The sequence below is a fragment of the Bison bison genome, unplaced genomic scaffold (genome assembly GCF_000754665.1).
Source record: "Bison bison bison isolate TAMUID 2011002044 unplaced genomic scaffold, Bison_UMD1.0 scf7180017864089, whole genome shotgun sequence".
Taxonomy (NCBI): domain Eukaryota; kingdom Metazoa; phylum Chordata; class Mammalia; order Artiodactyla; family Bovidae; genus Bison; species Bison bison.
The window spans coordinates 502971-516318 of record NW_011494661.1 but is presented as its reverse complement, the minus strand read 5'-3'; the positions used below and the strand labels follow the sequence as shown (position 1 = coordinate 516318).

At 58.4% G+C, this 13348-nt stretch overlaps 2 protein-coding genes across 2 annotated transcripts in view; one reads left to right on the top strand and one right to left on the bottom strand.

The window, feature by feature from the left end:
• Positions 1–13348, top strand: part of MACROD1 (MACRO domain containing 1) — a 156637-nt gene that overhangs the window by 41071 nt on the left and 102218 nt on the right. The gene's annotated exons all lie outside the window — the stretch shown is intronic.
• FLRT1 (fibronectin leucine rich transmembrane protein 1) lies at positions 660–4846 on the bottom strand. Its single transcript, XM_010837974.1, has one exon. It carries the CDS (start codon positions 3330–3332, stop codon positions 1299–1301), a length of 2034 nt encoding a protein of 677 aa, XP_010836276.1. The 5' UTR covers positions 3333–4846; the 3' UTR covers positions 660–1298.

The following is a 13348-nucleotide window of genomic DNA, read 5'->3' as shown; positions in this document are numbered from 1 at the left end:
GTGGGGGCTGGAGGGGTGGGTTGCTGTCTCCTAGGGCTTTTCTGAGAATTGTCATGTCTTTTTCTGGGCTTTGTTTGAGCAGCCATGGAAACCATTAGGTCTAATCAGCTGATATAGAAAAAAAAAAAAAGTCCCTGCACAAATTACCTGTCTTGGAGGAAGCACACTGCACACAAAGTAACTCTTAATACACTGCATCTGAGGTGTAGGGGGGAGGTGAGGACGCGGGCGGCCAAAGAGAGCTCTTCTCGACATCAGAAAGGAGCTCGGCCCAGCCCTGGACACCCTGAGATAGCACTGAGCTGAAAACACCGCTTGCCCAGGGTCTCCCCAGCCACCCGGCCAAGACAGACATGCCTCCGCCTTTAGGAACGGCACTGTCCCCCACCCCACTCCCATCCCCAGCACAGTCCACTTACTCAATGGTTTCTAGGAGAAAGCAACATCTTCGCGACTCTATTGTCTCAGGACATTGTATGAACTGACCCAAGCAGGACTGTAAGGACTGTATACGTGGCTCTGTCTACCCATCTGAATACAGAGACGCCCCATCAAGATAGACGGGTCGAGAGACGCACCTCCAGGTGGCTGGGAAAGCCACAGCTGCCATGGCGCTCCCGTGATCCTATGCTGCATGGAATTGAGGAGGGCTCCAGTATAGGAAAAAGAAAGTTTGCTTTTTAATCGACTATACCGTTGTTCAGAGAGTGCCGTGAAGGACACGCTCTTTTCTGCCAATCTGTAAGGGAAAAAGGCATGGAAAGAACCAGGGAAGAGATTTCAGGACAATATCTCCATAGCAAAAGATCCTTTTCTTCCCCTCTCCTTTGTGAGAAGCCTGAAAACCTTCCATCATGTCATCTCCAGTGAGCAGCCAGCCGCGAGGGCTGGGTGAAGGGCTCCGTGCTGGCGGCTTCTGAAACGGCTCCTCTGTGACGGCTGTGCGCGGAGCGTGAGACGCACAGGTAGTCTCTTCCCAGCTCAGGGGGTAAAAAGAAGCCCCGACCCAACCCTTCCTGCCATATTATTTTTAGTCTTTCCCTCCCCACCTGGCATAATTTGGTATAAATTATGTCTTCAGCAACGTCAAACCTCCCTCCTGCCTTCTATTCTTTAAAAAAAAAAAAAATTTTTTTTCCCACTGTTGTGTCCTACAAAACTGTCAACCCTCCCCAAACTCTGCTTTCCGCCGGGAAAGTCAGCGTGGAGTTTCTTTGCCTTGTTCCCGTCGGATGGCAGCCAGCTGGTCACAGTCCCCCCGCAGTGGCCGCGCCGGGAGGCAGGGGAGGGGCGCAGCCTCAGGTGTAGGAGTAGTCTATGTCGGGGATGCCCCCGTCGCGATAGCCCCGTGTGGTGCCGTAGCCGATGGTGTGCGTGCCCTTGCAGAGGCTGCTGCCGTTGGAGGGGAAGATGGTGTGGACCACGTACTCCTCTTTGGCGCGGTAAGGGTTGATGGGCAGCATCTGCAACCCGGGGCCGCGGATCTCCAAGATGGAGTTATCCTTCTTGGTCCCCGACTCCAGATAGTCGTCCTTTTTCCGGCTGCCCCGGTTGTAGGCCCGCTCCCGGGTCAGCAGCTCGCTGGCCCGGTGCACGTACCAGCAGATGGCCCCGAGGACGAGGAAGAGGAAGACGAGGGCCACGGCGCCACCGATGATGCCCGCCAGGGGCAGGCCCGCCATGGGGTCGGCGTTCTGCTCCTGGTTGAGGGTGGTGGCGGGGCCGGAGCTGTCGGCCGTCTCCGCCTTGGCGCACACGGGCGTCTCGTCGGCCACGTAGGTGTTGCCGGTGTCCATGGTGACCATGCAGATGATGTAGGTGGACTTGGGCTCCAGGGCCGTCAGCAGGTACTCTGTCTTGTCGCCCTGCACCAGGGTCTCCGTGATGGAGCCCACGGCCGGGCTGTGGCCCAGGCGCAGCCAGCTGAGCCGGAAGGAGGAGGCGGGCAGCGTGGCCTTCCATGTGATGCGGATGGAGTCCGCCGTCAGGGGCTTCACGTGGATAGCCAGGGTCTTGGCACTATCGCCCGTGGCCATGGGGTAGTCGAGGCTGGAGTCGGGGAGGCGCAGCCCCGGCCTCTTGGCCTTGAGGGTGAAGAGAGAGCCCTGGGGCGTGGTGACAGAGGCATGGTCACTGGCGTGTGTGGTCTTAGCAGCGGCGTTGACTGCGCCGCCCTGCGCCCCCGCCTCGAAGCACTCGTCCATCTCGCTGGTGATGTCCTTGATGGCCATGCCCCGGACCTTCTCGGGGCCCTGGCACATGAGACCGCGCACGTTGACCACGGCCGCCCGCGCCTTCACCCAGTCCCGCAGCCACAGGAGGTTACAGCCGCAGAACCAAGGGTTGTTCCGGAGCAGCAGCTGGGCTAGGTTCTCCAGGTCGTCGAACAGGCCGCGGGGCAGCGTGGTCAGGTTGTTGTTGGACAGGTCCAGGCGCTCCAGCTCGCGCATCTTGGCCAGCGTGTTGTAGGGCACGTGGCTGATGGCATTGTCCTGCAGGTAGAGCTTCTGCAGGCGGGCGCTGGGCAGGTTGAGGGGCGGGGCGGCCAGCGAGTTGCGCACCAGTGAGAGCTCGGTCAGGTTCTGCAGGCGGCTGAAGGTGTCGTCGGCGATGCGCTGGTTGGCCAGCAGGTTGCCGTCCAGCACCAGGCGCCGCAGGCTGCTGAGGCCCTTGAAGGCGTGCAGCGGGATGGTGGAGATGCGGTTGTCGTCCAGCCGCAGCTCCTCCAGCGTGCGGGGCAGCCCCGAGGGAATGCTGCTCAGGTGGTTCCTGCTCAGGAAGAGCAGCTTGAGCTGCTTGCTGTCGGCGAAGGCATCCTCCTCGATGCTGACGGTGGACACGGAGTTGTCGTCCAGGTGCAGCTTCTCCAGCAGCGGGATGCGGGCCAGCGAGTCCCGGGCGATGGTGCGCACGTTGTTGTCCTGCAGATGCAGCTCCCTCAGGGAGCGGGGCAGGTTGACGGGGAACTCGTCCAGGTCGTTCTCATACAGGTAGATGACCTGCACGTTGACCTTGGTCTTGAGGTCCTGGGGGATGCCGGCGTTGTTGATCTGGTTGTTCTGCAGGTAGAGGGTGGTGGCGTCATCGGGGATGTCGGCGGGGATGGCCGGGAGCCCCCGGTCGTTGCAGTAGATGAAGCCGTTGTCGCAGCGGCACACAGAGGGGCACGTGGTGCTGTCGATGACCTCCGTCAGGAAGGCGATGAGCCCGTAGCAGAGGAAAAGCCAGTCCCGCAGGTCCATGGTGGCTGTGGTCATCACGACGGTGGCCGTGACGGTGGTGGCGGGCGTGGCGGTGGTGGCGGCGGCAGCGGTGGGGTGTGCCACCACCATGGTGGACGGCTGGCGGAGCCGGGCCCCCCCTCCCCTGACTTGCAGCCTCTACACCTGCAAGGAGCACAAGACACGTGCGGTGAGAGCGAGTCTGGCGCCCGCCCAACCTGCCGCTGAGGCGCGGCTGCAGTCAGGGCCACGGGGCAGAGGTCAGGCCTTGAGGCGCACGCCCCCCGGCCCTTCCGAATGCCAAGTTTACATCTCAGGTGCTTGCTCGGGCTGCGGTCAGCCTCTAAGGACATCCGGCTAACGTTAATCTCAGCGGGAGCAAAGATGCTGCCCGTGAATGAAACAGACGTGGCCTTGGCCTTCCTGGACTATGACCCTGGGCCGCGCATGAGGTTAATTTAGTGCGAGCCGGGCTGCAGGTTTGATCTTTTCTTTCAAGATCCCCACACTCAGCCCATCTTTATGGCTGACGCTGAAAGGCTGGTCGGTGTCGGTGGGATGGCTTTAGAGCCCCCATTTCTCATGAAACAGGGAACCCACATCCCTCTCTGGCTCGGAACCAAGCCCTGAAGGGAAAGTTTATTTCCACAAGGCCTGTGTGCTCAGTGGGGGTTGGGGGGGGCGTCATTAGAACCTGCAAAAAGAATCTGCCAGCGTCGTCACCGGCGAGCAGGGGAAAGTGAGGCGCTTCATCGTCTGGTGTTAAAACAACATGTCCTGTTTGTCACTCGTGCGTCTTATAGGCAGAAGAACGGGCGTCAACAGGACCGCCTTCTCGTGTATTTACAGAAATCTCTTTCTAGCAGAGGTGCCCTCCCTACCGCATTCCATGTAATGTGAGAAATCAGTCCTCACTTTGCCCCCTTCCCGTAGAAAACTTTCAGCTCTTTTGAAAAATACATATATCTGGTTTCTAGCATTTAAAGTCGGGAAACACGATAAGAGGAGGGAGGGGTCCACACTCCGAGGGAATTGTCTGCAAGGTGTAATTTCGGTTTTCACAAATGGAAAAATTGCAGTGTAGATTTTTTTTCTCATATTACTTTACTGTTCGTGGTGGTAAAAAATCAATTAAAGAGAAATTATCTTTCAGCCTCAGTGGGGAAGGTGTGTTCGTGCAGCCAGCAAAGATCTGCTTTATAACTCCAGGTTCACAGGAGCTTTTTGGTGTGAGACATGATGGCCTCGAGCAGTCTGAACCGAGGCTGCAGCCTGGGGGGTGGCCCTGGAGTGCAGAGCAGAATCGGGACCCACTCACTGAATGAGACTGTGGGGACCTCACTTCCATGCCCCAGGGACCCCGTGTCTCCGTTTCTCAACCATAGCACATCCTTCTTCCTTCTGTTCTTTATTCCTCTCTGTGCAGCAAACTGCTCGTCACCCTTCGGGACCATGCTCAAAAGCATCCTCCTCTGCGATGTCTTCCTGATCCCATATAGAGCTTTCCTCTGCTACATCCATTCATTTGTCCATTCATCCACCCACCCACCTATTTACCCACCTGTCTATCCATGTACTTGAGCAAACTCTGGGATATAGTGGAGGGCAGGGAAGCCTGGTGTGCTGCAGCCCATGGGGTCACAAAGAGTCAGACACAGCTTAGTGACTGAACAACAACTATCCATGTACCCATCTGTACATCCATCCATCCACTCATCTATTTACCCATCCATCCACCCACCCACTCAGCCATCCATCCATCCATCCATCCACCCACCCACTCACCCATCCACCCACCCACTCAGCTGTCCATCCATCCATCCATCCACCCACCCACTCACTCAGCCGTCCATCCATCCACCCACCCACTCAGCCGTCCATCCATCCACCCACCCACCCATCCATCCACCTACCCACTCACCCATCCATCTATCCACCCACTCAGCCGTCCATCCATCCATCCATCCACCCAGCCATCCATCCACCCACCCACTCAGCCATCCATCCATCCACCCACCCACTCAGCCATCCATCCATCCACCCACTCACTCAGCCATCCACCCATCCATCCATCCACCCACCCACTCAGCCATCTACCCATCCATCCACCCACTCAGCCATCCACCCATCCACCCACCCACTCAGCCATCCACCCATCCATCCATCCACCCACTCAGCCATCCATCCATCCATCCACCCACTCAGCCATCCATCCATCCATCCATCCATCCACCCACCCACTCAGCCGTCCATCCATCCATCCATGCATCCACCCACTCAGCCATCCTTCCATCCACCCACCCACTCAGCCGTCCATCCATCCATCCATCCATCCACCCACCCACCCATCCATCCACCCACCCACTCAGCCATCCGTCCATCCACCCACCCACTCAGTCATCCATCCATCCATCCACCCACCCACTCAGCCATCCATCCATGGATCTGTCCATCCACCCACCCAGCCAGCCAGCCATGGATCTGTCCATCCAGCCATTCAGCATATCTTTCTTGAGCAGCTGCTATGTGCCAACCTGTGTTCTAGCCACTTGAGATTCTCTTCTAGTTGGATGGTAGCTCATACTATAATAAAGCTCATCTAGAATTTTATGAATATTAAAGTCATTTAATCTTCCCAGCAAATGTCAGGTCAGGGCCCTGGTTATTCCTATTTAACAGATGAAAACACTGAAGCTTGGAGATGTTAAGTTAAGCTGGGCCACTTGAGAAGTGGTGAGGAAGAACCTAGGGGAGGTCTTGACCACTAGGCTTGTGGGCTGCAGGTCAGGCTGTATGGTGGCCAGTGTTTTAAGGTCCCCTGCCTAAATTTTGGGTGCTCAAGGGCAGAGACGGTGGGCTGTGTAGGCCTGGTGTGACTTGGCACCTGTGACCACCCAAGGACAGAGGGAGCCAGCTGAAGTGCTGAGAAAGGTTGGAATGCCTCTGCCCCGCTCGCTGTGGCCCCCTCAGCGCATGCCCTGTTTGCATTATAGAGGCTTTGCTGAGGCTGCTGGCAGCTCCAAGGCCTTCTGGAGGGAGCTTGGGCTTTGCCCATGGCTAATGCACCAACTCCACTCCGGGCTTGCTAGCGGAATGAAACTTTGTCCTTGAGGTGGACCCAAGGCAAGGTGAGGGCCCGCCGAGGACACCTGGGTGGAAGCACGTGGGGGTGGGGGCGGGTGCATGAGGCCTGCGCCTGGAGTCGGGGAGGGATGAGGTCCTGAGGGCAGAAGGGGGACTGGCGAGACTGTGACCGATGCTCTGGGCCTCTTCCCAGCCGCCCCCCTGGCCTGAGGGGCTGAGGACATTTGCCTGCTCACTCCTGCTGCTCCTGTAGAGGTTGCCCCTGGTCTGTGGGTCCTGACCGCACTCACGCCCCTGCCCCTGGGCATTTGGAGCTGGCCTGTGCTCATGGTCCTCGGTGAGTTTGGACGGGGCTAACCCAGGCCCTGCCCAGCCCCTCACAGGTATGTGTTTGGATCCGTGCCCACCTGCACATACACATGAGTCCGCTTTACAGCTGAGCAGAGACACTGAGGCTCAGAGAAGTGAGGGACCCATCCAAGGTCATGGCCAGCCCAGGTTTCCAGCTGCACCTCTGTCCTTTCCTCGGCGTGGAGCCAGAGTCACGAAGGTCATGGAGCCTAGAAGTCCCATCTCAAGAGGCAGGTCCAAGGCAGGTGCTGGGGACAGGAAGGCTCAGGCCCGCTCAAGGCCACCTTGCCTCAGTCTCAGTGGTCAGTCTGAGCCCAGGTCCCCAGCATCTGGCCAGTGGCTCTGCACCCTCCCTGACCTGTCAGCTGCTGGCACTCAGGAATGCTGGTGGCCCCAGCGCTCAGGGATTCCGGAGCAGTGCCCTGAGCAGGGAGCAGACTTGTTAAGGCCAAAGCCAAGGCCAGACCGCCTTCTCTGGCATGAACATCAGTTCCCCTGCCCGCTCAGCTCATGGCCACAGCCCTCAGCCTCCAGAGGCCCCGGCATCATAATAGGGTCTAAATTGCACCTTTCAGAGATTCTGATGGATAACCAAGAAGCATTTGGGAGGCAGGGACCCAAGGCCTTTCCGTTCCCCTGTCTTCAGGCCTCATCCATCTTGGCTGAGTCTCCCCAGCTGTCCCCTTCCCCCAAGGCCTCCCCATGCTGAGCCCTCTGGCTCCAGGAAGACACAGTGAGACCTGGGGCAGGGAGGAAGACACCTTGCCCCAGGAGCCCTTTAATTGCCCGGGTGCCACGAGGACTTTTTATTCCCTTGTTCTGTGTTTGACGGTTTATGTGGCCATCAAATTAAACCTGGTAGATAGCCCATCTTTTACGGGGGTCACTTGTCATTGTTGCGAGAATCTCGCAGACTTCAGCGTGGTGTGAGGTACGACCTGCCGGCACCATGAATGGCAGCAGGCTCCTTGGCGTGCAATGGAGGTGGGGGAGGGGAGCAGTGGGATGGCTCAGACTAGGGGTGTCCAGACTCCCCTAGCCCAGGGCTGACCTGGGGCATCATTCTCAGCATCCTCCCATCAGCTGCTAGCGTCTGCCATCTCGGACAGGGAGACCTCGGTTCGAGTGCTGCCTCTGCCACTTCCAGGCTGTGAGATCTTGAGCAAGTTACCTGCCCTCTCTGAGCTTTAGTTTCCACATCTATAAATGGAGTCAAGTTCCTCTCACGGGGGAGTCACTACTGAGCATCCAGTGAGGTAGTACATGCAAAGTACCCCCGCGGACGTGCAGCCTGTGTGTCCCGATGCCCGAAGTTTAAAAGCTGCTATGAGTGTGAGCAAACTCCGGGAGATGGTGAGAGACAGGGAAGCCTGGCATGCTGCAGTCCATGCGGTGGCAACTGTTGTTCAGACACCACATAGCGATTGAACAACAACAATAATTCTCTGACTGCCCCAGGCACACTGGTTTAGCCTCTGTGTTAACTGTCTGTCTCTTTTCTTTGCAATCCAGAGGCCCCTTCTTCACTCCCTTGCCCCCGCCGTGCTCCAGGGTAGACTGGGAACAGGGAGGCCAAGCTGCTTCCTGACACAGACTTCCTGTTAGTTGCCCTGATGCTGGGCCTCCCAGACTCACACTGTGCATCCTCAGCCCTGCCTTCCCACCCCGCAAGCTGGAGTGGAAACACTGACCCCAAGCCTGCTCTCTCCCCCTTGTCCTGCCTCTGGGCCTTTGCACATGCTGTTCCTGCTTCTTAAACACCAACACACCTCCCCTACTCAAGCCTCGCCAGGTCAGGTTCCACTCACCCCCCTGTCCCCAGGCCTCAGCTTGGGAACCTGCTCCGTGAAGCCTCCCCTGAGTTGTGTCTGGCTCTGCCTCCCACACCCACTTGAGTGGTGGTGCAGAGTAACATCTTTAAACACCTGCCATCTGGATGGAGGCGCCTCCCAGGAGGAGACCCCTGGCCTCTTGGTGTCTTTCCCTGTTGTCTTTCCCAAACCTCATGAAACTGGGGCCGCCAGAGGCCCAGGGCCCTCTAGGGGGTCTTCCTGGGGAGACAGTGATGGCAGCATGTGGGCGAGGGAGCTGCAGGACCCCAGGCCCGGCACAGGCCCTGGCATGCTGGATGGGAGATGGTAACCAGGCTCCTGGGGCAGGGGCACAGTTAGACATGAGCACACTGCCGGGCTGAGCAGTGGTGGGGGTCATTTCTGGAGGGAGCTGGGGGTCTCAGGCAGAAGCAGTAACTCTGGATAGGGCCCCTGCCTCTGAGCCTGGCCTTCCTTCCTGTTCGCCAGTGAAGGCAGTCCACGTGGGCACGTCCTGAGGCTGGGTCTGCCACAGTGCCAGGCTCAGTCTCCATCCCCACTTTAGGAACCAGAGAGTTCCAGGTGGCCCTGACCCTAAGAAGGAGGTGTGTGGACTAGAGGCCGGGAGGGCACACCAGGGCTAGGCTGCAGCATGACCTCGGACCTCAGTTGTGTGACCTGCAGCGATACTCTCTGGGCCTTGGGTTGCCGAGAACCCCAACCTCTGGGAAGACGATGAGGAGGGCCCTGCACAGGCCTGGAGGGTTTGGAAAGAAGAGCCACCCCATCGTGGCCCTGGGAGGGACCCCACGGTCCTCCTATGACCTACCTAGGGGGGTTGCCTCCAGTCTTGGCTGAGCTTCAGAGAGGTGATGGGCAGACCCCCGGGTGGAGGGGCAAGGGGGCCACAGCTCAGACAGAAAGAAATCCCTCACCCTCCCACTTCACGTGCCCCCTCCCAGCCCCTCCCTTCAGCAAGAACAATTCACCGTGTTTTCCCTAAACCTTGCCAGGCCCTTGGGTCCTTACTGGCAGAGCAGGGCCTGAGGCAGAAGAGGTGGGCAGGGCAGACTGGGGGTGGAAGCAGTTTCTCGGCTCCAGGAGGACCCCTGCCCCACAGGAAGCAGTGACCTCCCCACTTGGAGAGGCTGGGAGCTCCACCAAAGCAGCGTCACCCCCATACCTGTGATGCGTCCTCAGCAAACCTTAGTATAAATTAACACGGGATCCTGCATTCTTCTCCCCGCTTCTCTGGGCTCAGCTGCAAGCATCATGGAGGGAGGAGGGCCTAGAGGCAGGGGGGCCACCCTCTTGCTGAGGAGGCCCTGCCTGGGCTCAGTCCAGGCCCCACAGATGGAGCGTGGCCTTGGGTCTCAGGCCTTCATCTGTAAAATGGGACCACAAACTGCCCTGGGTTCTTGTGAGGATAAACTGCTGAACCAGAGGGCCTGCTGTGGGTCGGGGACAGGTGAGCTGTGGGCAGAAGGGGGCCTCGGGACTTTTCTGAGCCCACCCATGTGCACGCAGAGCACCAGGACCACTCCTGCTCAGGCTGGTCTAGGCCCACCTGAGGCCCCTCCTTCAGGCAGGGGGCTGAGAGCCCTGACCTCCAGGCCCTTCCAACCCTGCACGGCACAACTTTGCCCCCGACCTCGGCAAACGGTGCCAGCTGAGAACTTGTAATGCGTCGGGGGGAAGGGGTGGGATTCTTTTAAAACCTAAAGTTAATTATTTTTCTAATTTCATGCTGCATGCATTATGCATCAGTTGTTATCACTGGCGGTGATTACCGACAGGTATGCAAATCCACTCAAAATGTACCTCGAGTTCACCTCACCGCGTGGGCTGACTGGGCGGCGCGGGGCGGCGCGGTGTCCTGAACTTCAGAGAATACAAACTGCTTTAAAAAACAAGACTTTAAAATTGTGTCTTAGGAGGTTAATTATATTGATAACAGTGTTCGATATTAATCTATTCAGGGCCAGGAGGGGGTGGGGGATGAAAGGAAACACGTGTAATTTTGTTTCTTTCTTTCTCTGCATTATTTAATAAGATGTTCCTGCACCTAATATTTCTGTCTGTCTGTGTGTGTTTTTAGTAAAGCCACCTAGACTGAGGCATAATTCCTTGGGGAAGGAAAAAAGGAAAGGTCGGGATTTTTAGAAGGTAGCAAAGGGGCCTGAGGGCTGTCATTCTGGGAGGTGGGGGGCAGCCCAGAGATCAGGGCAGGGGACCTAGGTCTGCACTGCTGGGTTTCTCAGCAGCCAGTGGGATCCTGGCAGCCAGGGGCCGGGAAAGGAGCCGGATGACCTGGGAAGGCTGGGAAGGTCTGACGTCTACTGATAATAAGGCAGAGGCTTGGGTGGGGATGGGGCCTCCCCTAGGAGGTGGGTGGGATCCCCCACATGCAGGCCTGTTCTCGGGGAGATCCCTCCCCTGCCCCACTCGTTTGTCACAAGCTGACCGTCAACCCCTCCCACTATGGCGTAAATTCCTGTAAGTCAGGATATGTTCCATCTTGTCCATTGGCCTAGTGAGTATACAGCCTGGCGCTGGAGTGTTCATAAACACCTGTTCAATCAATGAATGGGGATGCCAAAGGGAAGCCCCAGAATCTGAAATGCAGGACAGGGCAGTGGGAGAGATGGGAGAGGCTGGCCCGCTGTCAGCCCCCAACCCTGGGAGGTAATAATGGACAGATGCTGTCACCCCAGCTCTCCAGGCGGCACTAGAGGTAAAGAACCGCCTGCCAGTGCAGGAGACATAGAGACACGGGTTCCATCCCCGGGACAGGAAGATCCCCTGGAGGAGGGCATGGCAACCCACTCTATTATTCTTGCCTGGAGAATCCCATGGACAGAGGAGCCTGATGGGCTGCAGTCCATAGGGTCACAAAGAGGTGGATATGACGGAAGCAACTTAGCATGCCCTCACCACGGCCGCCCAGAGGGGCAAAGGGCCTGGTCCGATTGTGCAGCAGGTGGTGGAAGAGCTGGACATAAATTCGGGTCTTCCTTTCCCAGGTGTCTTCCCTGCCCCTCTCAGCTGCCCAGTGCGGTCACCCCAGGCTGAGGGGGCAAGCCTAGGGAAAATCCCTGGATGTGTCCTCTCGTCTCCTCTGACATGAGGTGGCTCACCTGGCCCTGTCTGGCTGCAGGTTTGCTTTCGGGTGTAGAGGCTGGTCCCACTTAGAGATGGCCCCCTCCCTGCCACCCCTACAGATATACACAAGGGTGGAACTCAGCCTCAGGACTCTGGATTTGGGGAGGTAGAGGACCTTGGAAAAACTGAGTCCCAGAGAGGAGAAGGGGTGGCTCCAGGGCAGAGAGAACCCTCTAGCAGCCGTGGACAGCCTTCTCCCTTGACTATAAACCTCTGGCCCGGGCACTGAACTCTCAAGCCCTTTCCCATTGGGTTGGCATGGAATGGATGATGGTGGACAGTGTCCAACTCAAGCAGGATCTAATGGGGGCTGCCTCCCACACTAGGGCCACCCCTCTAGCCCTCTGGGGTCAGTCCCATGGGTGGCAGTAGCTGGCAAAGCGCTGCACAAACTCCTCTCCCTTTCAGCTGGTCACAGCCCTGTGGAGCCCGTGTCCCCACTGTACAAAGGGGAGCACGCTCAGGGAGGGGAAGGGACATCCCCAAGGTCACACTGCTCCCAGCTCCAACCAACCTCTGTCTGGCCCCACAGCCCAGTAAATTGGTCTTTGCTCTCCTGCCGTGGGATGGAGCCAAGCTCAGCAGAGGCAGAGCCCAGCTCGGAGCAGATGGGGTACAGGCCTGCTGTTGCCCCTCCTTCGGCTTGGTCTCGACCCCAGGAATTACCCCCTGGTCTCTCCTAGGGGATGGGAGGCGAATAGGGACCAGTGACGGGGTGGTATGTCAGGATGGGGGATGGGAGGCCGGCTGGGCAGGGGCCTAGCGCAGGCTCCAGCGAGCTCACGACGCCTCGCACCCTGCTGCCGTGCTGGCGCGCCTTTATAATAAATAACAGCAAATAGCCGATCCGCAGGGCATCTTTCACGCTGGTGGCTAATAACACGGCTATTAATGCCCCCGCAGACGGCGTGCGCACCGAGCGGCGCTGACGAATGTCCCCGGCCCCGGCGCGGTCATAAATCAGCCCCTCTCCTGGGGAAGAGCGCGGGGAAGTGTCATTTTCCATCTTGGTAATGAATTGGGGCTTCCCTGCCCTGCCCAGGGCGGCTGCCGCTGAGAGAGGTTGCCTGGGATTTGTGTTTGGGGAGGCAAGAACCCGCCCTCCGGGCCTCTCAGAAGCCAGAAGGAGTAGGCCCCGCCCCCTACGCTTCCGGGCCAGACTGGGGCCACCGGGGAGCAATGCTCACCATCTGCTGTGTGACCTTAGGGCACTTACTGCCTGTCTCTGGGCCGAATCAAGCCGCTCTCACCAACAAAAGGGCTCGAACTAGAGGTCAGAGCAGAAGACACCTAAGGGCCAGCAGGTGCAGGACCTTGGATCAACCCCACCCTGGGTCCTCTAGGCCAGGGCAGGGCCAGGCCTTGGATGGAGGGGACTTGGGGACCCTCTCCAGTTGGAGGGCAGCAGGTACCATGGCCAGCGGCTAGGTCACCAAAAATTCTGCCTCTCCAAGGCCTCACAGCAGCCCCCTCTGATCAGAACTCAGAAGGGCTCAAAGCGAGGCCTCTCCCAGGGGCATGAGTTTACTCCAGGAAAGGTCACTCCCTTACACCCTGGAGCAGAACCCAGCAGCACAGGGGCCACTAGGAAACCAATGACCCCTGCCTGGCAAGCAGGTGCCACTGGTTGCTTCAGCTGCACGTGTGGGGTGGGTGGGGTGGAGTTGCAGAGCCCCGACCCAGCCCCAGGAGGACAGGCCCCCGCTGTCTGGTGCCCTC

Bases quoted from the DNA above. Each gene is read 5' to 3' on its own strand.
- FLRT1 (XM_010837974.1), bottom strand. From the start codon at position 3,332: ATGGTGGTGGCACACCCCACCGCTGCCGCCGCCACCACCGCCACGCCC.